The 23,051-nt window shown below is 39.6% G+C and overlaps 1 protein-coding gene across 24 annotated transcripts in view; it reads left to right on the top strand.

Annotated features, from left to right (window-relative positions):
- Positions 1–22,322, top strand: part of PHF20L1 (PHD finger protein 20 like 1) — a 70,829-nt gene extending 48,507 nt beyond the window's left edge. For 19 of the 24 annotated variants that reach the window (XM_070481631.1, XM_070481630.1, XM_070481637.1 and 16 more), the window contains 7 exons: positions 6,673–6,837; positions 10,536–10,717; positions 11,683–11,782; positions 13,103–13,298; positions 16,431–16,794; positions 18,042–18,207; positions 19,621–22,322. In XM_070481631.1, coding sequence (XP_070337732.1) covers positions 6,673–6,837; positions 10,536–10,717; positions 11,683–11,782; positions 13,103–13,298; positions 16,431–16,794; positions 18,042–18,207; positions 19,621–19,763 — 1,316 coding nt within the window. In that variant the 3' untranslated portion in view covers positions 19,764–22,322. The remainder of the gene's footprint in view (positions 1–6,672; positions 6,838–10,535; positions 10,718–11,682; positions 11,783–13,102; positions 13,299–16,430; positions 16,795–18,041; positions 18,208–19,620) is intronic. The other 5 variants (XM_070481619.1, XM_014831318.3, XM_070481635.1 and 2 more) reach the window with 3 other exon arrangements.
- The last annotated feature ends 729 nt before the right edge of the window (positions 22,323–23,051 follow it).

Raw genomic sequence — 23,051 nt, forward strand, 5'->3', positions numbered from 1 at the left:
CTACTTTACACCATCCACAAATATCACTTCCAGGTTGATTAAACACTGAGTGTGTGAAAGGCAAAAAAGATAGGAAAACAGCTTTATAATCTTTGGGCAGGGAAGGATTAGTGAACAGAAGGCCTAGCCCTAAAGGGAAAGGTTGGAAATTTGACTGGACTGCAAGTAAGAACTTTGGTTCATCAAAAACATAGAGAAAGTGAAAAGACAACCAAACTGTACGAAGATACTTGCAGCTCATCTGCCTGACAAAGGATTAGTATTCAGAATTTATTTCAAACTCCTACAAATCAAAAAGAAAAAGAAAAATAACCCAATATGAAAATGGGCAAAAGATTTTAACAGGTACTTCGCAGAAGTGAAAACCTTAAGATGATAAGTTGATGATATAGTACGATACTTGATCTTTGAGAAGCTGGGTAAACACAGTTTTTAAAACCTAGTGAAATACATTTCATACTTTCCATATGGGCAAAAATTGGAAGGTGGATGCTATCAGAGGTTGCCCAGGAAATGGAGACAACTATGCAACTACTGTAGAAAGCAATTGGGCATCAGCGAGTGCAGGTGAAGAACTAAAATCCTATCTCGACTCGTGTGATATGTCAGGCAGAGACAAGAACGTTCAGAGCAGCACTGGAATCAGCCCAGATGTCCATCAGAAGTCATATATCCATTCAGTGGAATCCATGTCACTGTGTAAATAAATGCATGATCTCTGCAGGAATCTCAGGAACAAAATGATAAGCTAAAAATCGAGGCACTGAAGGAAACATGTAATATGATTTCGTTTCTGTAAATATCAAAACGTTGTAATCCTGAACAGTGTATTTTGTAGAGATTCAACTGTATGGAGTAAAAGCATAAAGGAAACCAAAAGAATGATAAACAAAATCTCAAGATGCTGGTTACCTTGGACGTAGGGAAGGGAGCTCATCAGTTCATTTCAGAAATAATGATAGTATTCCCTTAGACTGCATGATGGAAACTTAAGTATTTTGTGGTATTGATGTTCTTTATGTCATACTCATTTTTTTCATATTCATTAAACACTGAAAAAGCCAGTTTTAAAACGTATAAAGCCAGCTGGGTAATATCCTTGTTGGTAAATTCTTCAGATTTTTTAACTTTGTCTATGGGCCAAAAATAGCATCTGACTTTTCCACAGTTTGTGAAGTTTTTACATTCTCTGCCTCTAAAGCTGTCAGAGTAAATCTGAAGATATAGGATCAAAATGGGATTGAAAAGCATGAAACCACTTTGCAGAGAGTGTCTTGAACATCTCCAGGCACTCCTGTGTCTGCCTTGCTCCTCACCCCTTCTTCCTGCACCCCACCCTTTCACATAGAGCTCTGTGGAGTCCAAACTAGAGAGAGCTTAAAGTCAGAATTCCTCCAGCTCTGTTCACAAACACTCTTTAACCACGAGTTCATTTGACCAGGGAACACCCTTCCGTGATGACACATCGTAGTGCCGACAGGAGATGCTTCAGACTGCAGGAAAATCTGCTAGATGCTCTCCCAGCTGAGCAGCATCTGAGGGGATGTGGCTGGCTGGGCTGTTCCGGTGAGACACCGAGATGTCAGGGCAGGAGGGGCCGCTGTTTAAGTTATCCTCCACCGCATCAGCAAACAGGACTGTTGCACCACTTGGGCAGCAGATGCAGAATCTGATATGCTAAAATACTTGTGGGAGTGGGGAAAAGATAACAGGGAGGGGCTGATAAAGAACAAAATAAGAAATGGGCCACCCTTTGTAGCAAAGTGAGGGATAGAGAGTTTATGAGGGTGCAGGAAGTGGTAACTTGAAAGAAAGGAGGATGATTAGGATTAATGAGACTTAGAGAAAAAATTGTCAGGAAAACTTGCATCTCAGAATTGTGATCTGCCATTAACTACAGTATCCTAATTATAAAGAGCCATTAAAAGATAATCCTTTAGGGACCGGCCCGGTGGCACAGCGGTTAACTTGGCACTTTCCGCTTCTTGGTGGCCTAGGGTTCGCCGGTTCGGATCCCAGGTGCAGACATGGCACCGCTTGGCAAAGCCATGCTGTGGCAGGCGTCCCACATATAAAGTAGAGGAAGATGGGCATGCATGTTAGCTTAGGGCCAATCTTCCTCAGCAAAGAGAGGATTGGCAGTAGTTAGCTCAGGGCTAATCTTCCTCAAAAAAAAAAAAATAATAATCCTTTGAAAATGTTGTATATTTTTATTTTTTAATTAAGAGAAAAGAACTTTATATCTTTGTTTACATTTAAAAATCAGACCTATAAATGAATATCTTAACTTTGTAACTAGAGTCCCAGTAATTACTAAAGCTGCACAGAAGCATTGCTCTTCACAGACAGCAGATACTGAGTCGGGTGATCACCAACATCTTTGCAGGTATTACATTTGCAGAGAGCTTATTCTGGGTCATTTCCATTCATCTTGGAAGTGATACTTTCCCTCAGATGATTAAGTTAGAAGAGTCATCTTTAATCTTGAAATAAGGGGTTTTAAATAACTTTAAAATTTTAAAGATATCTTAATTTTAAAGAATTCACATTGTTATTATATGAGGTTCCTAATATAATATGTATTTTTACTACCAGCAGAGAGTTTAAAAAATTCTTTCTTTTATGCACCACTCAGTGTTATTTTGCCTATCCTGCTGGTGCTGAGTATGTTCCAAATACTCTCTAGGTGTTTTATATATACTGGTTTATTTAATCCTCACATCAACCCTTTATAATGAGGCCTGTTGTCCCCCTTTTATGAACAGTTAACTAAAACAGAGATAAACTGATGAGAAGCAGATTGAAACCCAGGCAGTCTGGCTTCAGAGTCTTAATTTGAACTTTAACTGTCATGCTCTGATGTGAATCTTACCTCCTGTACCTTAAAGATTGTCTGCTAGACTGTGTATTCCTCCCTCCAGCAAGTTTTTACTTGTCTTTGTTGACGTACTAAGTTCTTACGGTCATCTGTTATTTTAAATCAAGTTATGAAAAGAAGTCATTTAGCTAAGTAGTTCTTTATATGATCATTCCATACACTGGTGAGTGGACATATGTTTTGATTACCAGAATTAGTTTGCAGGATATGAAACAAATGTTGCGCTCTGTCTGTCTGAGAAATTGCTGTGTTGAGATTTATTTAAGAATGACATGTTTGCAGTTTTTAGCTTTATTACTTTGAGAGAGTCGCTTCCTCTCTTTTTCATGTATCTGTAAATATGAGAGAGCTGAAGGCTTACCGAGATGTAAAACACCTAGAGTGAGGAATGCAAGGAGAATCCAAAGCGTTGTATAGTAGAAACAAAGATTCCCTTCCAGGAGCTTGTGAGTGTACAAGGATACAGTAAAAGTGATCAGAGGCATGCATAAATAGCTACCAGGAAGATATGATATGTTATGTGTGGTAGAGTGGTACAAAATAAATTCTCCATAAAGTGTGGAGAAGCTGGAGTGATCAAGGAAGGGGCCTTATGTAGAAGATTACATTTGATCTAACCCTGAAACATAGCAGTAGGCTTTTATTCACCATAGCCCGAGGGGATTGGAATGGGAAATACAGGTGGGGTGTGGAATGCTAAGAAATTTTGTTTAATTGCTAATAGAGAAATTAAATGTCAGCTGTGTTTTTTTTTCTTCTTTTTCTCCCCAAAGCCCCCTGTACCTAGTTATATTTTCTAGTTGTAGGTCTTCCTAGTTCTGCTATGTAAGATACCACCTCAGCATGGCTTGATGAGTAGTGCTAGGTCCACACCCAGGATCCAAACCGGTAAAAACCCTGGGCTGCCGAGTCGGAGCGTGTGAACTTAACCACTTGGCCACGGGGCCGGCCCCAGCCATGTTTTATTTTAACACCAAATTGGGATTTCTACCATGATTTTTACACTCAGACCTTATTTCTACTTTTGCTGAGAGGGCACTATAACCTGTAGTCGATAAAAGGGCAGCTTTGAAAGCTGAGCATGGGGGTTCAAATCCTGATTGCAGTACTTAGAGCTGGGTGACTTTGGGCGAGTTATTTAAATTCTGTTTTAATTCTTATTTAAACCTTAGTGTCCTCACTTCTAAAATAGTAATGATAATATCTACTACATAGATTTGTTGTTAGGATTCAATAAGGTAATCGCTGTAAAGTAGTTAAGACAGTACCTGGCTAGCATGTAATAAATGCCTTTTCCGTGCCTGGGCCTGAATAACGTGGTGTTGGACAAATTGTAGTTACTGTGAGGCCACAAGAGGCAGAATAGCACAGTGCTACTCAGAGATGGCTCTGTAGTGTGACAGCATCAGCAGCATCTTCGAGTTGAGTGTCTCCGCTCCTGACCTACTGCCAGGTGAGGCCTAGGAATCTGCTTTAACAAGGTTTCCAGTTTGTGTACACATTAAATGTTGAAATCCACTGAGAACATTTTTTGGTGAAGAGTAAGGCTCCTTTGGTCAGGCTGTCAGGCTTCGAATGCTGGCTTTGCCCTTGGTAGCTATGTATTCTTGGGCAATTGGCCTAACCTTTCCTGCCTCTGTTCCTTCATTTGGAAAATGACACTAGCAGTTGTGGCCGCCTTATTGGATGGTTGTGAGGATTAAAAGAGTTAATACACATAAATCACTTAGAGTTATGTTTGGCACATAGAGAGCCCTCAATAAACGTGGGCTATGCTGTAGTATTTATGATGACCAGTATGTTAGTTTCCCATTACTGCTGTCAAAATTACTACCTATCTTTGACTTAAAACAACAGAAATTTATCATTTTAAAGTTCTGAAGGTCTGAAGTCGAAAATGGGTCTCACTGGGCTAAAATCGAGGTATCAGCAGAGCTGCATTCTTTTCTGTAGGCCTCATGGGAGAATCCATTTCTTTCCCAGCTGCCTGTCCCAGCTTCCGGAGGCTGCTGTGTGTCTTGGCTCGTTCCCCCTTCTGTCTTCAAAGCCAGCAGTGGCCACTCAGTCTTTCCCACTTCACCTCTCTCTGACACTGACTCTTCTGCCTCCCTCTTCACTTTTAGAGGACCTTGTGATTGTATTGGCCCACCCAGGTAATCCAGGATAATCTCCCTGTTTTAAGGTTACCCTTTTAGCACCTTAACACCCCTTTGCCATGCACCCTAATGCATTCACAGCGTCCGGGGATTAGGACATGGACCGTTTTGCTTACCACAACCACCATCTTCAAATGGATGCTCAGGACACACCAGCATTAGTACTACTCTTCTCTTGTGAGCTCGTTTCTCACTCTCTATGTTTCCTCAACTTTTTCTACTCTTTTCCACCTTGTATTTATTCCCTAACCTGCCTTAGGTGGCATCCTTTGCCTCACACTCAGTTGAGGGAATAGCAGCCATCAGATGAGAATTTGCTCGTCTTCTATCCACCACATTACAAACTTCCCTGAATATGTCCATCTTTTCCTCTTTGCCTCTATAAAATGGAGGGAATGGCTGTCTCTAAAACTCCTGGCATTTCTCACCCCCCCAACCCACATTTTTAGATTTTTATAGACGTTGTTTAGACTCTCCCATCTGTACAAAGCCCTCCTCTGAACCCACATTCCTTCTCTGGTTTCTCTACCTCCCATTTACTCTGCAGCCTCATCTCAGAACCCCACTTTTGTTACCTAGTTGTTCAAGCAGAAACCTAGATATCGCCTTTGATGACATCATCTCAGCCTTCCACCTCCATTCTACAGATCACCACATCTGCCTCTGCATCTTCACCTCAGCTGCCATCATCCCGGTCCAGGCCACCAGCTCTCTTGCCTGGACTACGGCTGCAGCCTCTGAACTGTGTCCTCACTTCTGCTTGTGCCTCCCTGCACCTTCTCCTCCATTCCACAGCTAGAGTGATCTTTGAAAAATGGAATTGGACTTGTCACGTCCTGCTCCCCTCATAGATTTTGACTGACTTTTTGTTGCATTTAGGATGAAACTTAAAAAAATCTTTAATCTTGTCCGGCTGTTGTCACTCTAGCCTCATTCTTACCTCTTTCATTCGCTGTGCTCCAGCTACAGTCTTAATAGTTTGTCAGATGTGCCAGATTCTCCTCTGCTTCAGAGCCTTCCCAAGTGCCTAGAATCATACCTTCTCCTGGCTTTCCTTGCCCTCACCACACCTCCGCTCTCCTGTAAGCTGTATGTGGTTTCTCCACTTTCATCCATCTAGATGACTCATTCTAACCTGAGGAAGAGATAACTTTGACTAATTTCTTTCAGGACCAGTTAATTTCATTCCAAGTTTTTTTGCTGAAGAATTTATTGATCAAATTATCACTGTAATAATTGACATGCTAGACATAATGAGAACCTCTTTACAAATTGCAAAAAAAAGTGGCGAATTTCCATCTTACACATCTTATTGCAGACATAGCTATGATTGTAAAGGAGAGAAAATGTAGAAATAATCCTTTTTACTTCCGGACTACTTAACAAGAGTTTACTGGCACCAGTTAGAACACAGTACTCCCTGCTGTGTCTGTTCTGCCTGGGGTGTATTTCCCAGGGGTGCTTGCCAAACCCAGTTCATCAAATACATAATGATGTCACTGTTCACAGATGAGAAGAGAAAGTGGTGGCATGATTTTTTTATGTATCATAAAACATGACTTTCTCATTATTTTTATAGTGACTCTTATTGATTACCTGACACTTTATTAATAATTCTTTATGTGTCTTATGTTGCAGACTATTCAGACTATGAAGACAGTTCCCTAGAATTTTTGGAAAGGTGCTCTTCTCCACTAACTCGATCTTCTGGGAGTTCTCTGGCTCTGCGAAGCATGTTTACGGAGAAAAATACAACATATCAGTACCCAAGGGCAATTTTGTCAGTTGATCTTAGTGGTGAAAGTATGTGTAACCATGTAATGCTTAAAACAAGTCTTAAGATTCTTGAATGTGGAACTGAGAATAAAACATACTTTATTGAGGGCCTGTCTGAGCAGGACACACAATTTAAAAAGTTGCTCCATAAATTAATAACAAAATCTCAACATTAGAAATCTGAGCTACTTTTTAATGTATATAAAGTAAAATTGGCTTTTATACTTAATTGTAGGATGGATGATAAGGAAACTATTAGTGTCTACTGTATACTGGTCTTCTTTAGATGTTTTTACATATATTTTCATAGTCACTACCAACTTACCAAGTAGATGTTGTTGTCCACGTTACATAGATAAACAAGTAGAGGCTTATCAGTTAACTTTTTGAGCTAGTATTAGAATTGAAACTCAAATCAAGGTCTGTCTTAACTCCAAAGATAATGGTTTTTCTACCAAATATTTATCATAGTCTTAAAAATGTCCTTTCATCACAGATGCATCTGCAACCGAAGGTGTGGGAATGTGGGCAGATGAGTGATTTGAATACACGCAGGTGTTAGGCACCTTCACATAGACAGAAGGCCATGTCAAGTGGTGAAGTGAGCCCTGGAGGTGGAGCCTGTCAGGTTTTCCTACAAGCCGAGTCCTGACAGGGATGGGGGGGCGGGGAGGGCTCTTACCTTCCAGTCTCAGCGATGGGAGGAGAGACTCCCAGCTCTAGACGTTGACGGCAGTGGCTGGAGACCAGAGCTCCAGCACAGTAGGAACCAGGCAAGGAATGAAGAATAAGGGGTGGGGTCTTCATCTTAAAGAAAACCCCAGGGATACTTATGGGTGAGCTCACTTCCTGTCTTTTCCTTTCTTCTGAGTGCCCTCCATGGTAGATGCTAGGTTACGTGTTTCCTATCGCGTTGTTACTGCCTGCTCTCTTCCAGACCTAACTCCTCTTTAGCTCTCTGGAGAAAAGCATATTCTTCCCTTTACCCTAAAAAAAGCACACAGCACCTTTGAGATATTTAATAAAAAGAAATGTGCGAGTGGAGGATTAGGAAAAAGTGCCCCCCTTCCCCTTTTCTAAATCACAAGTCCCCTTTTCCCATTTGGGTCAGTGGTTCTTAACCCCAAGTGTACATTGTAGTCATTACTGTGATGCTTTTAAAATATTCTGATACTGGGTCCTGTGGCAGAGCACAATTAAGTGCGATTTCTGGGAGGGTGGATCCTGGCAAGATACAGCTTCTGAGTGATTCTATGGGGCAGGCAGCAGGGGTGGAAAATCACATAGGAACCCCCATACTGTGAGCCATCAAGGTCTGAAAACCGTCTCTCTGCAGAGTGATGGAGAATGGGAGCTCATATCTGAGTTAGCAGTGTTGCTGGCACTAGAACACTTGAGAGGGGTGGAAAGAGTGTGATGGCTATGCACTCTCAGTTCCTCTGGGTCTTTGCCCTGCCCTTCATGTCATCAAGCACTGAGCTCTGAGAGAGAAAATAGATGTTAGTAAGGGTCAGAGGTCTTAGTGCAGAGGTTCTCAAATGGTAGCATGCATCAGAACCACTTGGAGAGCTTTTTAAAATACGTTTTTGGGCTTCACCTTCAGAATTTCTGATTTCTAACAAGTTCCCGGGCGATGCTGATCCTGGAAACCCCGCTTTGAGAATACTCTCAGGAGATAACAATGATAGTTCAAGTGGTAGCATTTGGGAGAGAGTGGTGTTCTTGTGGCCACTCAGTTGGAGCTATTGTCCAGCTGACTATTTCAGTGTGAGAAGGAACTTTTACTTGCTTTTCTTGTGTAACTTTCTACCCAGTAACCCATTTACTAAGCCCCTAGAATTGAGTCAAGCATTTCTTTGATGCTTGGAAGTTAGTTATTCAAATGGATTTTCTGACCAATGTTGAATTTGCATTCTGATACCGTAAAGCCTGATTATTTTGGCCATGCAATCATATGTGAGATATACACTATTCCTTTCAATGATAATAGTTTTAAATTGGATGCATTGTTGCCTCTGGTTATGATTGCCATCCATGCTGCAACAGCCTTTGAAACTACTTGTCCGTGTTCTAGTCTGCCATTTTGAAGCATGAACTTACATTCAGGAAAGCCCAAGAGAAAACATTAATTTTGGACTTAAGCCAGGAAGATTATGAATGAATGAAGTTTCCTCTTTAGGCTCTCAAAGCTACTCATATTGTTAATATTGGAAAGATTTTATATCTAATTGATTTAGTTCTTGCTCCTTGAATGTTTTCATGTATTTCTCTGCCATTATCTCATCTCTTGACCTTACAGTATCCAAGATACCCTAAGACCCTAAAGAGAAGAAAATATTAATTTTTCTATAAAACATTAACTTTCGACGAATCAAAACATTCAAACACATCAAGTCAGGGAAAAAAATAAGATTAGAAGCTGCAAGAAGAAACACACTAAGTCATGTGAAATATTTAAAATATAAATAGCATGAATTTTTTTAGTTCAAATTTAGCCAACCTCCATCTGGTCTGATTTAGTCTGAAAAGAAAATTTTCTCTACATATTGACTCCCTTCTTACCTCTTTCACACATTCTGGAGTGGCTACTATATATATCAGGCTTCGTTCTAAGCACTGGGTGTGGAGCATTCAACAGTGCAAAGCTCTTGCTGTCATGGACTCTGACATTCTAGAGAGCGGAGATGAATAGTAAGCAGGTGAAGGAGTAAATCAGAATGTGAGTGGGGGCAGGATGGTGAGGTAGAGAGGGGCCACCTCATCGCTAGGGGGCTCTGCTGCTCAGCCTCCACATCGCGAGTCTCCTGGCAGTGGTAAGGTCTTCTGCCATGTGTCCTGTGATGGCTCGTTGCCCCCAACATTTCTGCATCTGCGCTCCTGCAAAACCCTCAGTCATGTCCTGTCATTTCTTTCCCTTTGTCATAACTATTTCCTTATGTTTGCCCCAATATTTTTTCTCAATAGCCTGAGCTAAATGGTAGTCTTTGACATCAACACTATTATAAATACAAACCTAAAACCTGGCATTTAAATCGAGTTGTATGTAGGGGTCGTCCATATAACCTAGTTTATTAAATTTTAGAAAATTTTTGTCAAAATGAAAATTTTAAATTCCTTGGAGAACTCATGGTCCCAGTTTAAGAAATACTGGTGAAATGGAGAACACCGGCTTTAGAGTCAGGCGGTGCTGGTGTACAGTGGCTTTACCACTGGCTGGCTGCGTTATGTAAGCAAGTTATTGGTCTTACATTTAAAGTGCCTCGTGCAGTACCTGATGTACATTGAGTGCGATGGTTGGTGATGACACTGATGAACGAGGAATAGTGCTGTTGCTGTTAGACCCTATGTAAGCCTCCTTCACCTTTCTGAAGCGCCATTTATCTCTGTGGGACAAACGATGAAACCTATTCTCTGTACAACCCATGGTTCTTGTGAGGATCAAAAAGGATAACGTTTGTGAAAGCATTTGAAAACTATCCAAATTTAAGTTATCAATATCAACTTCAGCTGTAACCTTTGTAAGTGCCAAGACTAGGAGATACTATCTGAGTTACTTGTAATAGTGTGTACATTAAGATGTAAATAGACAAATAATCTCTTCCCATTTGTTTGCCTTCCCTTTCTAAATACTTATTAACTTGTAATCATTTCCCATAGCTTCTTTCTGGGAAATGACATAAAAATGAAAAAACACTATGCTGAGTACACTTTTATATATATTCTAGACTTATCAGATATGGAATTCCTAGATGATTCTTCAACCGAGAGTTTGCTTCTAAGTGGAGATGAGTACAATCAGGACTTTGATTCAACCAATTTTGAGGAATCTCAGGACGAAGATGATGCTCTTAATGAAATTGTGAGGTGCATTTGTGAAATGGACGAGGAGAACGGCTTCATGATTCAGGTAGCCTGTGTTCCCCCCAGTACTGAACTCGCTATTTCGGGCGCTCAGCAAGTCGTCAGGCCTCCTGTTTTCTCTCGTACTAACCGTCCTATTGAAGGTGGAGGTTTGTAACTTACTGTCATGTTTAGAATACCACTAGGAATGGTTGGGAGAGCTCTTCCTCAAATGGAGTAGACAGTGTGCTTATTTGAGGGCCACTGTCCCTTTGCTAGGGTATTTAGTTTGAGACCTTCCAGCAGAAACTCTTTTCAAGAGCCCGTAAGATGGATAAGTGGCCACATTGAAGGGCAGACCATAGCACCCCTTCTCTTGCTGGTCTGGATCCCTTTTGTTTATAACTTGCGTTACATAGTTACCCTTCAGTGGGCAGATACTCAAACATTAAAGTTTCCGCTATTCTCAAAGATTAAAGGAAAATTTTGTGGCAAGAAATAGCCATTAAAAACAGCCTCTCCCTGTAGAGAGATTATCTTTAAGAAAAAAGGGAAACATGACCCATATTTTGTGATGACATTTGGAAGATTGGGGGGCATTAATATGAATGAGAAAAGTAATCTTTTTTCCTCCCCTTTTTTAATGGTTTCCTTGAATAAGGGAACTACAAATTTACAGGGTCACCATATATGTAGTAGTTTAAAAGGTTGTTGCTGCAAACTTGTTAAAAAAAAAATTCTTCACTTTAATAAGCTATTTTTTTTAAGAAGTGATTGCTTAAATGTCAGCGGGAAATAGTTTTTTGACTTTTTTTATGATTTAAGTAATTTGTCGAACAAGAGGACGTTCTTGAAATAGTTGACTGTTTCAAAAACAAAATTCATCGTAAATCCTCATTTGCTTTTGTTTCGTGGGATAAGAATTGAATTGCGGTTGGCAGCGGGAGACTAGCCCTGCTCATGGAAAGGAAGGGCTCTGTCTGTGTTTCTTGCGAATGGCTGGTGACGTAAGCTCTCCTCTGTTCCCGGCAGTGTGAGGAGTGCCTGTGCTGGCAGCACAGCGTGTGCATGGGGCTGCTGGAGGAGAGCATTCCAGAGCAGTACATCTGCTACATCTGCCGAGACCCTCCTGGTGAGACCCCTGCGCTGACGGCAGGATGCCTGCAGGCTTGTTTGTATGGGCTGTGTAAGACACCGTGACTTGTCAGTCAGACTCTGCTTCCGTGTTAAACATTTTAAATATTTTCCACTGTTAGACTTTTATTTTCCATGTTAATTACTTAGGCAAAAATATTAGCATAAATTCATCAACATAATTCCTACCTTACTGAAAGGACAGAGTTATGGCTTTTTCCTGGAGAGTGAGCCTCTTTGTATTCTCCTTGTATCGATTTCTAAATAGGTTATGTGTGCCTATTCACACTCTTCCTGACATGGTTTTGAAAAAGTGTCCTATAGTGCTACATATATAACCAAGTTGGGAGCAGAGGGGACCTCAGATTATCGCATGTGATCCCTTATATCACTGATGAGGCAGCTGGGGCCCAGGAAGTTGCATGCCTTTTACACAAGGATAGTACTAGACATGGCAGGAACGAGATGAACTTAGACCTTTTCACTGCCCACCCACTTAGTGCCTTCCTCAGTGCTAGAGACTCTTCGAGTAGCAATAAATGTTCTGCATGTTGTATACACTTTTCAGCTTCCAAAGCAGGAGATAACAAAGTATTCTCAAATAAAGGGCTACTTACTGAATTGTTCTCATGTCTATCCAAAAAAAACTGACATTAAAAAGAAGGAGAATTATTCAGACTCTGTGAATCTAGACGTTTCTTCACTCATTCAGCAGTATTGTTGGATGCCCTCTATTTGCCAAAAACTGTGGTAAGAGGTAGGATGATCGAGTCTAACCCCCGCTTCCACTATCATAGCATGTAGGGGACAGTGACGTAAGCAACTGATCATAACAGGATATAGTTACTATTGACTTTGAAGATACAGTGTTATACTGGATTCTCTGAGATCTCAGACATGTGGGAGGGGTCCCTATTCACTTAACTAGAGCTCTCTGTTTCATCCAGTTCAAAACAAACGTTAGTGGGAGAAACGGGCACCTCTGTGCAGTTTCTCTCCAGCCCTTTCAGCCTCTTTAGAAGACAGATGACAGATACAGCAAAAATGGAAAGCAGTCACTCAGGGTTCTTCTGTAGGTGTCATCTGCCCCTGCCCCCATCCCTAATAGAGTTTGTTCTCCTTAGTGAGCAGGAAGTCTGAAGGTGTGGAGGAACTCTTACGGCGCCAGCTCCCCACAACACTGTCTTGCTCTTCTTTTGAGTTTGTTCTTAGTACTAGAGCTCACCTTGATCACCGAGTAATGTTAGTAGGGGAGCAGTTGAAGGGAAATCTGAATGAGTGGAATCCTTTGTCACTCTCTTGTCAATTTCTTCTACAGGTCAGAGGTGGAGTGCAAAATACCGTTATGATAAGGATTGGTTGAATAATGGGAGAATGTGCGGGTTATCGTTTTTGAAAGAAAATTATTCTCATCTCAATGCCAAAAAGATAGTTTCCACACATCACCTGCTTGCTGATGTCTGTGGTGTTACAGAAGTTCTGCATGGGCTACAGCTGAAGATCGGGATACTGAAGTAAGTGAAGCCTGCCGAAGGGAGTGCCACGCACTAGTATAGATTTTAATTTGAACGAAATCAGTTGGCCTTTTGAAGGTTCAGATTAGCAATTTGGAAAACAGACTAGATACTCGAGTAAATTTTAACTTTAAAAGAAGGAAAGATTAATAACTTTGGGTGAATAGCTGCTTTCTGACTGTTGTCCTGGAGTAGGTAAGCGTGGTTGAAGCAGACACCACATCCCGTATTTCAGCAAATGTTAGTGTCCTGCTGTTCTCTGATCACCAGGGGAACAAAGTTAAGCGCTGTTGCTGTGGTGAGCAGCCCTGTATTGTGGGTCTTCCTTCGGGAATACTGTCGAGATGAGACAGATCCAACAGTCTACTTTTTAATTACCTCGAGATTGGCTTTGCAGGGAGCTGACAGATCATGTAATGCATCCCTCTGCTGTGCACCAAAGATGTTTTAGTCCTCCCAGACGACTTTTCCCTTAAAAAACAAACCCGAGCCTTCCTAAATAACATACCAGAATGTTCATAAAGTCTTGTTTTCAGTTCTTCCTAATACCTGGCTAGAATTCTTAAAAAAAATTCTTTTTTGGTATACAAACAGGATGACTCACTGGTTCTTCACAAGATTTTCTTCATTTTGACTCGTTTGCCTAGGCCAGAAACTTGCCTCTTCCCTCCTTCCATCCCCCTCCCGGTGCCTCCCACGTGGACTTGGTGTACGACGCTCTCCCGGCCACTGTAATGCCTGAACATCGCTCAGGGCATCCTGTCCCTCTCCGCGCTGGAACTGGCTCCACCTAGGCTGTTGTGTTAACAAGAACAGTTACCTTACCTTTTTAATTCTCTGTGGCTCCAGGCTTATGCTCCTTCAGTTTATCCTTCATACTGTTGCTAGTGTGCTGTGGGTAAGGGATAAATATGGGCTCATCTCTATCTCTCACAGTGTCTTCTGGTGTCCGAGAACAAAGTCTAAGCAGCATGTTCTCTAAGTCCTTTCGTGCTATATATTCTCTCTACCATTTTGTTGCCATGTGTCTCCTCTCTTGATTTTTTCCCCCAAATGTTCCAGCTATTGGAACCATAATCCGTGAATGAAGCATGCTTTTCCATAGCTCCAGGTCTTTACTCGTACCCAGAATAATCTACCACTGGTCTCTCTTGCACCTTTTCTCGATCACCTGCCCAGCTAGAGCTGATCACGCCCTTCTTGGCAAAGTCCATGCATACTGGTGTCATGTGCTTTGGTGCACTCGGTTCTCTTATGTCTGTCTTCCCTTACTGACTGTGGCTTCCTGTAAGGTCGGGCTTGTGTCATCTTCATCATCTTATTCCTAGTGCTCAGCATAGAGATAAGTATTCAGAACCTGTTGGTTGAATGAAATTTGTTTCTGTTTTATGTCATCAAACTCAATATGGATTTTTTTATAAAAGGGCCATGCAAATACTAAAACTTGAGGGAGGAACTAACTTAGTAAGCCTTTTGTTTAGAACCTTGTTGTCCTTCTTGATATCAGTATGAATTCCTCTGCATTCATAATTTTGCTCTGGATTTTAACTACCATTTTTGCCTCATGCCTATAGGCCCTCTTTATGTTAATATTTCTAGTAGTGTAATTATTATCATTGGCTACTATTTATTGAAAGTCTACTCCATGCCAGAAATTGGTGCTTTCATATATTTCATTTAATCCTTTCAATAAGCCCAAAAAATAGATCTTACCTTGTTGTATAGACGACTAGTCAAAGATAGAGGTTATGTAACTTGTGCACAGCAGGATTCACCCATTGGACTGTTGAACTGAAAGCCAGCTTGCTTTCTACTGTGCCTTTTACTGTTGAAGAATTTTAGTATTTTCTGGATATTAAATTATTATAGGGGTTCAAAAGGTAAAATTTATAATTTCAGGAATAATACTTGGGTATTATTAGAAGGAAACTAATTTGACTCCTGGTGTTTATCTAACATGGAAATTATTAATTCACAAACCTTATTGAGCCTTCTGAAAGGTTTATGCATCCTGAATATCTTTTCACTTCAACTTTGATGAATGGATTCCTGTTTGACCTACTGCAGAATTTTAATCACTACAGAAATAGCTGCAATATCATGTTTGGTGATAATGAGTATAAAAGGTGTATATATATATATATATATATATACACCTTATATATATATAAGGATAATGGGTATAAAAATGGGTATTATTGCAGACTGTTGGTGAGGATGTAATTATGCAACCTCTCTGACGGCCATGTGGGCAGTGCCTGCCAAACAAAGATGTGTGTACGTCATCCAGCAATTGTCTATCTAGAGATTTACTGACTGAAAGATTCCCATTTGTTTGAAAAGATACACAAGCACACACACATCTGTTAGTGGGAAGTTGGTTGGCTAGACTAGACTGTGGTACATTAATACTGTTGAGCTACTAGAGTAAAAGAAAGGGAAATCCTTCTGTACTTATGTGACAAGATACCCATACATGTTACATATGAAGAAGGTAAATTGTATGAGAGCCCCATTTGTGTAAAAAGAAAAGTGTATGCTTTCACGTTTTAAAAATAATTTTGTATGTATAGGAAAAGCATGTAAGATCATATCCGCATTCTTTATGATTGCCGTGGTGGGAGATTTTTACTTTGTGCGCACATGTAGTCTGAATTTTTTGTGATGAGCAAGTATCACTTTTTGATTGAATAAAGATTTTAAAATGTGCTCATGTAAAAGTTTTTCATATTCTACAGTTAAAAAAACTATAATGAAAAATCAATAGAAAAAGAAGTACATATATCAAATGATGATGTGAACTGTCAGCAGAATTACTTTCATTATTGCTTTTCTACCTGAGTATTATTTCTCTAGAATTGTGAGGATTCAAATTTGGGATGGATTTTGGGGCAGCTTAACCTAAAGAATACCTTTGCTTTTGTCTGGAGTCTGTGAGCTCCTGCTCACCTGCTGCCCTTGGTGCTGGTCTGGGTCTCCCGCAGAGAGGGGGCCGCGGTGCGCCCGAATCAGCACACACAAGGCTGGAGGACCACGGGTTCACTGTGATTTTACATCCTGAAGTTGATTGTGGTGTTAAACTTGTTACTGGATTATTTTTCTGAACTGCCACTTCTCCAACTTTGTTTTAAGGAATAAACATCATCCTGACCTTCATCTCTGGGCTTGTTCTGGGAAGCGAAAAGACCAAGATCAAGCAATTGCTGGGGTAGAGAAAAAAATAACAGTGCAAGACATAGTTAATCTAGAAGAAAAGAAATATGTACAGAATCATAAAGACCCACCTCGTTTGCCCCTAAAAATGGAAGGAACTTACATAACAAGCGAGCACAGCTACCAAAAGCCACAAAGTTTTGGTCAAGATTGCAAATCTCTCGCAGACCCTGGGAGCTCAGATGATGATGATGTCAGTAGTTTTGAAGAAGAACAAGAATTCCACATGAGAGAGAAAAACCGTTTACGATACTCAGTAAAAGAAGATGGAATGCTTGAAAAGGTATAACTAGTTCATTTGTCTTTGCTTGGAAAATATGATAGAACAACAAAGGAAAATTTTATAAAATAAAACCTACGAAATTCCCAGATTTTACTTACATTTCCAAGGTCACAAGTGCCTTGTTAGGGCAAAGACATTTTTGCTTTCGCCACAAAAAACCCTGGCCTTTTGGATATTTAATTATCTCCTAATTCAGAATTCTAGTAATTCAGTAAATGTTTGCCCTAACAAAAGTTTCAATTTTATAAGCACAAGCAGATAGCTCCAAAAAACATGCACCACATTTTATTCCAAATGAAAATGTGTGTGTGAGAACGTGAAAGTGCATATGGGTGTGTATACACTAATCTGTTTTCCTTTTTTATGTGTTTTAGATAAAATGTGGCACGCTAATCTCCTTTTTTAAAATTTTAGCATATTTGTAAGTGTACATCAATCCCATTATGCAGTAAGCTGGATTCTTTACAGCTCTGTGTACAATGAGTATTTATAAACTTACTTCCTGTTCTCTGGGATTGTCTTCGAGATGTTGTACCTTCATTTTTTATTGATTTTCAATTAGCAATGTCACATTAAAATTAGTTCTTTATTTTTGTGGCCTCTTTTATCAAGTAATCACCATAAATAAATACTGAACTGAATTTGGTCATGGAATTTGTGGTAAATTGTTTTGTCAAATTAATATCCATCTTATGAAATGAGTTATCGCTGAAGAATCTGGGTTCAGATTTTGTGTGTGTGTTAAGCAGTTTGCAGTTTTTAAGTTTTTAAAAGATTTTTGTCTTCCCTCACCTCATTAATTTAACTGCAATAGTAAAGTGCAGTCTACTGTTATTTAACTTTATACTGGCCTTTGCCAACTGTCTGTATTTCTCCATCATTGCTTTTTGCCTTCACTCCACTTATGTCACCAGTTTAGATTAACTGAGGAAGGGGTCAGTCTGAATTAGCTGGGCATTCTAATTACGGAATATAATCAGCAACTTCATTTATTGAGCATGTTGTACTGAATGCCTTCTGCCCTGCGTAGCACAGTGGAGCAGCTGAGCAGGAGAGACGTGGTGGGTGTGTCTGCTCTTAAGGACCATCCACTGGAATGGAATTGTGTGCTTGCACTTCCTTTAAAAGCAGTCCAGGAGTCGGATTGGATTTGACTGATCATTGTGGGTGGTGAGGTTTTTAATATATCTTTCCCTTTATGACGTATTTCATTCAACTCTTTGTTTTTTTCCAATGGTGTTTTGGAGAAGAATCCAGCTGAAAAGAATCTGGTATTTGTTTATAATGATAAAAAGGGCACTGAAGACCCAGGAGACTCTCATCTTCAGTGGCAGCTCAATCTCCTTACACACATAGAGAACGTGCAGAATGAAGTTACCAGCAGGATGGACCTGATAGAAAAAGAAGTCGATGGTAATAAAGAAGGAGCTAAAATACAATGACTGGAGTATGTGAAGTGTCTGTTGTTATTAATTTATTTAAAGCTTTCAGATTACAGGACGAAACGGCAGAGTCTCGTCATACGGATGGCGCGACCTTGCTCCCTTTAGGTTGTATTTAACACAGCTGCATTTGAGGTCTTTTAGGCTCAACAGTATGACTAGGTGTTAGGTTTGTTTTGTTTTGTTTTTTAAGGTGGATATTCATTAAATATTGTCCATCTGCCAGGCTCAATCTAGAGCACATATAGAATATTTGTTAGCTTCATGAAGCTGTGTTTTCTTTGAAAGTCAGCATGAGGTCTTTGAGCATATTTAAAGTATGAGGAAAAACATTTTGAATCTTTGTTTTTACTTTAGTCAGTATTTGTTAAGTAAAATAAACGACAACCCCCCCCAAAAAATCTTGCAAGGTTAAGTCAGTAAGCCTTAAATTTGCATACAGGTTTTCAAATGGTTTTCTTTTATATTTTTGATTTTGTCACACAGAGGCCCTGAGAAGTAGACAGGAAAAACATTATCCGAATTTTATAGTTGAGAAAATAGAAGAACTTGGATACCTGATTCCTAATCCAGTGTTTTCCCTAATGCTTTCTGGCTCCTTTTTACTCCTCTTCTCATAGATTGCATTCCCTTTTTTTGTAATTTGCAGAAGTATGTGATGCCTCCAGCCTGCACTAAGTTAGAACTTCTACTGCTTGTTGTTCCCTGAGAAAAGAGGAAATGCAAACCCACTTCAGAAACATCTTCCATTTGGTTATAAGCCAACTGTAGAGTTAGTTTAATATTTTGAGTAGATTTTTGAAGGGAAAAAATGCAACTTGATACTATCCCCTATTATTATTACTAAAAAATGTAGATTGTAATTAATTATTCTATTTAGACTTCTAATATGCTTGCTGTTTTTTTAAAAACTAATAATAAAATAGTGGGACTGAAAAGGACACGGAGAAATTGCCACCTCCTTTCCTTTGTGAAAAAGAACTTAAAGATTTTTTTTAAAAAGTGGTTAGAGTAGCTAAGTTTCACTTAAAATAAAGTAGAAATAATTTAAGTGTAGATTAATACAAAGCTTGAGCAGACACAGGCAACTGTTGTTTTCTATTCCAGGAGAGAGTAAAGCAGAGCCATTCAAAATGAAGTTAGTTTATATATTTATAAAGGGAAAAATTATCTAAAATAATAACAGATATAAAAGGTTATCAAGAGGGACTAAAACTCTTGTGGGACAGGATGTAAAGATGCTAAACTGCTAGGAATGGCTTGAGTGTGTTGGCAGAGAAAGAGAAGTAAACTTTGTCTTCATCACTTTTCCAGCCTTCTAATTATACCATTTTGTGACCGTTCTTCCAGTTGCCGTTTGAATTTGTTCTCTTCTCTCTCTTAGTTCTTGAAAGCTGGCTTGATTTCACAGGGGAGTTGGAGCCACCTGATCCTCTCGCAAGACTGCCCCAACTGAAACGCCACATCAAACAGCTCCTAATGGACATGGGCAAAGTACAACAAATAGCAACTCTTTGCTCTGTATGACAGCAGGGAGAACTCTGATGACAAGAATGTGATCCTTCAGTTAAATCGTCTCTGTTATCCATGTGACTGCTGAGTGGATGGTTAAAATGTTTAGTGATGGTTGGTCATTTACTGATTTGTGACATCAGTAGGATGGCACCTTGGAAGGGAAAGTGAAGAACAACTTTATCAAGGAAGCTGATATTTAAAAAATTTATGAGCAAGCTATTAATGATAGTGTGTTGTCTGCCAAGGCTCAATGAACTAGAATGTAATCTATACTGAGGGAATTGAATTGGCAGGATTTTTGAGTAGTTGCTTACATGAAGCTTGAGATACCTGTAGAAAGAAATATGGTGCATTTATATAGTTTTTAGTAGAAAGATCCATGTTTGTAAACCAGCATTTGGCCAAAACCAAAATTGTAGAGGAAATTTAAATTCTGGAGAGTTCTGTAAGGTTGCTGTAAGAACTGTCTTCTTTGTGGTTGATCCAGCTACACTGAAGTTTAGAGTGTGTAAACTTTTATAGGATCATGAGCTCTTTCTTAGGTGATGAATGTCCTTAATCAGAAAACTGACAACAGAAGTCTCACTTCTGGGGAAAACAATTGTGAAATTCCTACTTCATTATGAATATATTTTTAAAACGAACACCAAATAATTGGAATTTATTGCAGGCATTAAGCTCATTAGAACAAAGTGTCTTACAGAAGGGTCAGTGTGCCAAATGATGATGATACTGCTGGAATGAGAATTTCAATGTTGGGGGAGTCCTCTCAGCCTCACGCTCGCTCCCACCGTCAGTCCATCAGAAACGTGAGGACCATGTGTCCCAGACAGACGCGGATGGTCGAATTCGGTATTCAGGCCCCAACCTGCAGTCTGATCCTGAGTCTGCGTGGTGTTTGCCTTCAGAAGAGAAACTAAATCACTTCACCTGGGATGAGGAGTGACAACTGGATCAAAATAATTTCTGGCTGTGGATTTTTTAACTGCTGGTAGTGGAATACTGGGAAAGCTTCATTTCTGAAGATCAGTTTTATTTTTAAAAAATACATGCGCACTCAAAACTTGAGCTTTGATCACAAATGGACAAATTCCTGAAACCAAAGGCAACTAAGTTGCTGCGTTAGCTCTTGCTGGATGTCGAGCCCAGGCCCTCCGTGTGCCAGTGCCCTAGTGAGCTGTGTGCCGCCCGCTACACACGCAGGTGTGCGTGAGCCCGTGTGCTTGTTTGAAACACTCACCGTACATATGTACATAATCGACACATATTTATATCTACACATATCTAGTTTTATTACTATAGACTATAAGAATTGGTGGTTAACATGAAATGTTACCTTTTAACAGACTTTTTAAAAATTAGAAATGTATGTACAGGTTTTGAAACTTTTTTAAAAAGAGGAAAAAAGACTGTTAAGAGGAGGCTATTTGCTGACATATAACACTTGAATATTTTATGCCTCATCCTGTTTGTCAGTTCTAGCGATCTGTATAAATGCATTTTAGAACTGATGGACAGTAAACTTGAATTTATCTTTGATAAGAATACATGCCACTGTACATTCAGATGTTATTTAAATTTTCACACACACTGTTCTATATGTAAGGTACTGTATGTAAAACTCTTTATTAAAATGATTCCACATATCCTAAAATTTCAGCTTGCCTCTTTGCGGCCTTATATTTTGATGTAAAGATGATTAAAAGATTGTGCAAAACAGTCATTAGAGATTTTTATTGCTTTTTGAGATTCTCCAACTTGACAAATGTGCCAAAGATCAACAGACATAAAAATACAGTCCTGTATATTTACTTGTAATACATTAACTTTGTCAGACATCTTACTGAGAAATGAAAAGCTTTAGTAGAGGTGATATTATGGGGTAGTTGCTTAAATTTGCATATTAAAGTTAAAAAATGGTGCCTATATTCCATGTGTGGAGTAAACTTGCTAATGTTTGTATTTCAAGATTGATACTGTATCTCTTTCATTTGTTTTTGAAAATAATGGCTCTAATCTTTTCCCTATTGTGTTTAAATTCTAGACATTGAATTTATATCTTCCTTTTTTCACAAATGGAGCAAATAGCATCCTTAACCTATGAATCGTGATGTTGCCTAGATTCTTGTCACATACACAGGAGACCCTTTGTAGCCAGCACTGCTCGTCTTCTCAGTCCCTGGTGACCATGGTTATTAATGCACATTTGCTCATGTATATCTAAAATTAGATCATTTTATTTGTTAGCCAGCAAACTGGAAGTCCCATTAATAATTAGATTACTAAAACTTTTGCTCTGCTTTTATGTATATGAATTGGAAGTCTGAGTTTTTTATTTTAGATTTTTAAATCTATATCAAATTATTTGTATGCACATATCCATCGTTTAATATAAAGTGTATCAACAGTTGGTTGAAGCCTTTTAGCAACTAGTGGGCTGAGCCATTCCTTATTAAAGAGAGAGAATTCAGTTTTGAAAAGCTCATTGTGAGAGGTTTCAGATGAGTTGATTTTCTTTCCACTTAGTCTTACTTAAAAAAATAAACTATATATTTAAGTATAAGCAATAAACTAGAGAGGGTGTTTCTTGAAAAGATAACTTTTTATTGCTGCCCAGACAGAACAGAATGAGCATTGTCGGGGAGGGAGCCTACTTAGTATGTTACTGATAAATATAATTTGTGTTCCTCATACTTGTGTGTGGTTCTACTGACTTTTTATTTTCAAATTTAAGAGTGATGCACTCTTTTCCTTAAAGAAACTTGGTTATTCTGATAATTTCAGGTAAAGCCCCTTTTCCTGACACTCACCTCATTTCCACTAACTTACTTCCTCTCAGATATGCATGTTCCACATATTCAAAATGAAGCACTCCATTTCCCCGCCAGTCAGCTGGATCCCCTGCCGACTTCACTGTCTGCTGAGAGCCCTGGCCTGAAACTCACAGTCCCGCCCCTGTCCCATGTCCATTCACCACTAGATGTGCTGGTCCCTCAAAATGGGTGGTGTCATCTTCCTCCTTTCAGTCCCACGAGTTGTCCACCATGTTTTATAAAGTCATGTCCTGGAGGTATTACTGCTGGCCTCTGAAATACTACCTTTGTCTTCATTCTAATTCATCAGAATGGTCACTGCCAGGCCAGAGGATTCACGCTTACCGAGTGCCTGCTCTTTGCTGGGTATTGCACGTGTTACCTACAGTATCTAATTTAAAATAGATAAAGCAAGATCGTTTTCAAGATGGGGAAGCTGAGGTTTAGCGACATTTAGGAACTTGTCCTGGGTAAGACTTAAGTGGCA

The sequence above is a fragment of the Equus asinus genome, chromosome 12 (assembly GCF_041296235.1).
Source record: "Equus asinus isolate D_3611 breed Donkey chromosome 12, EquAss-T2T_v2, whole genome shotgun sequence".
Lineage (NCBI taxonomy): Eukaryota > Metazoa > Chordata > Mammalia > Perissodactyla > Equidae > Equus > Equus asinus.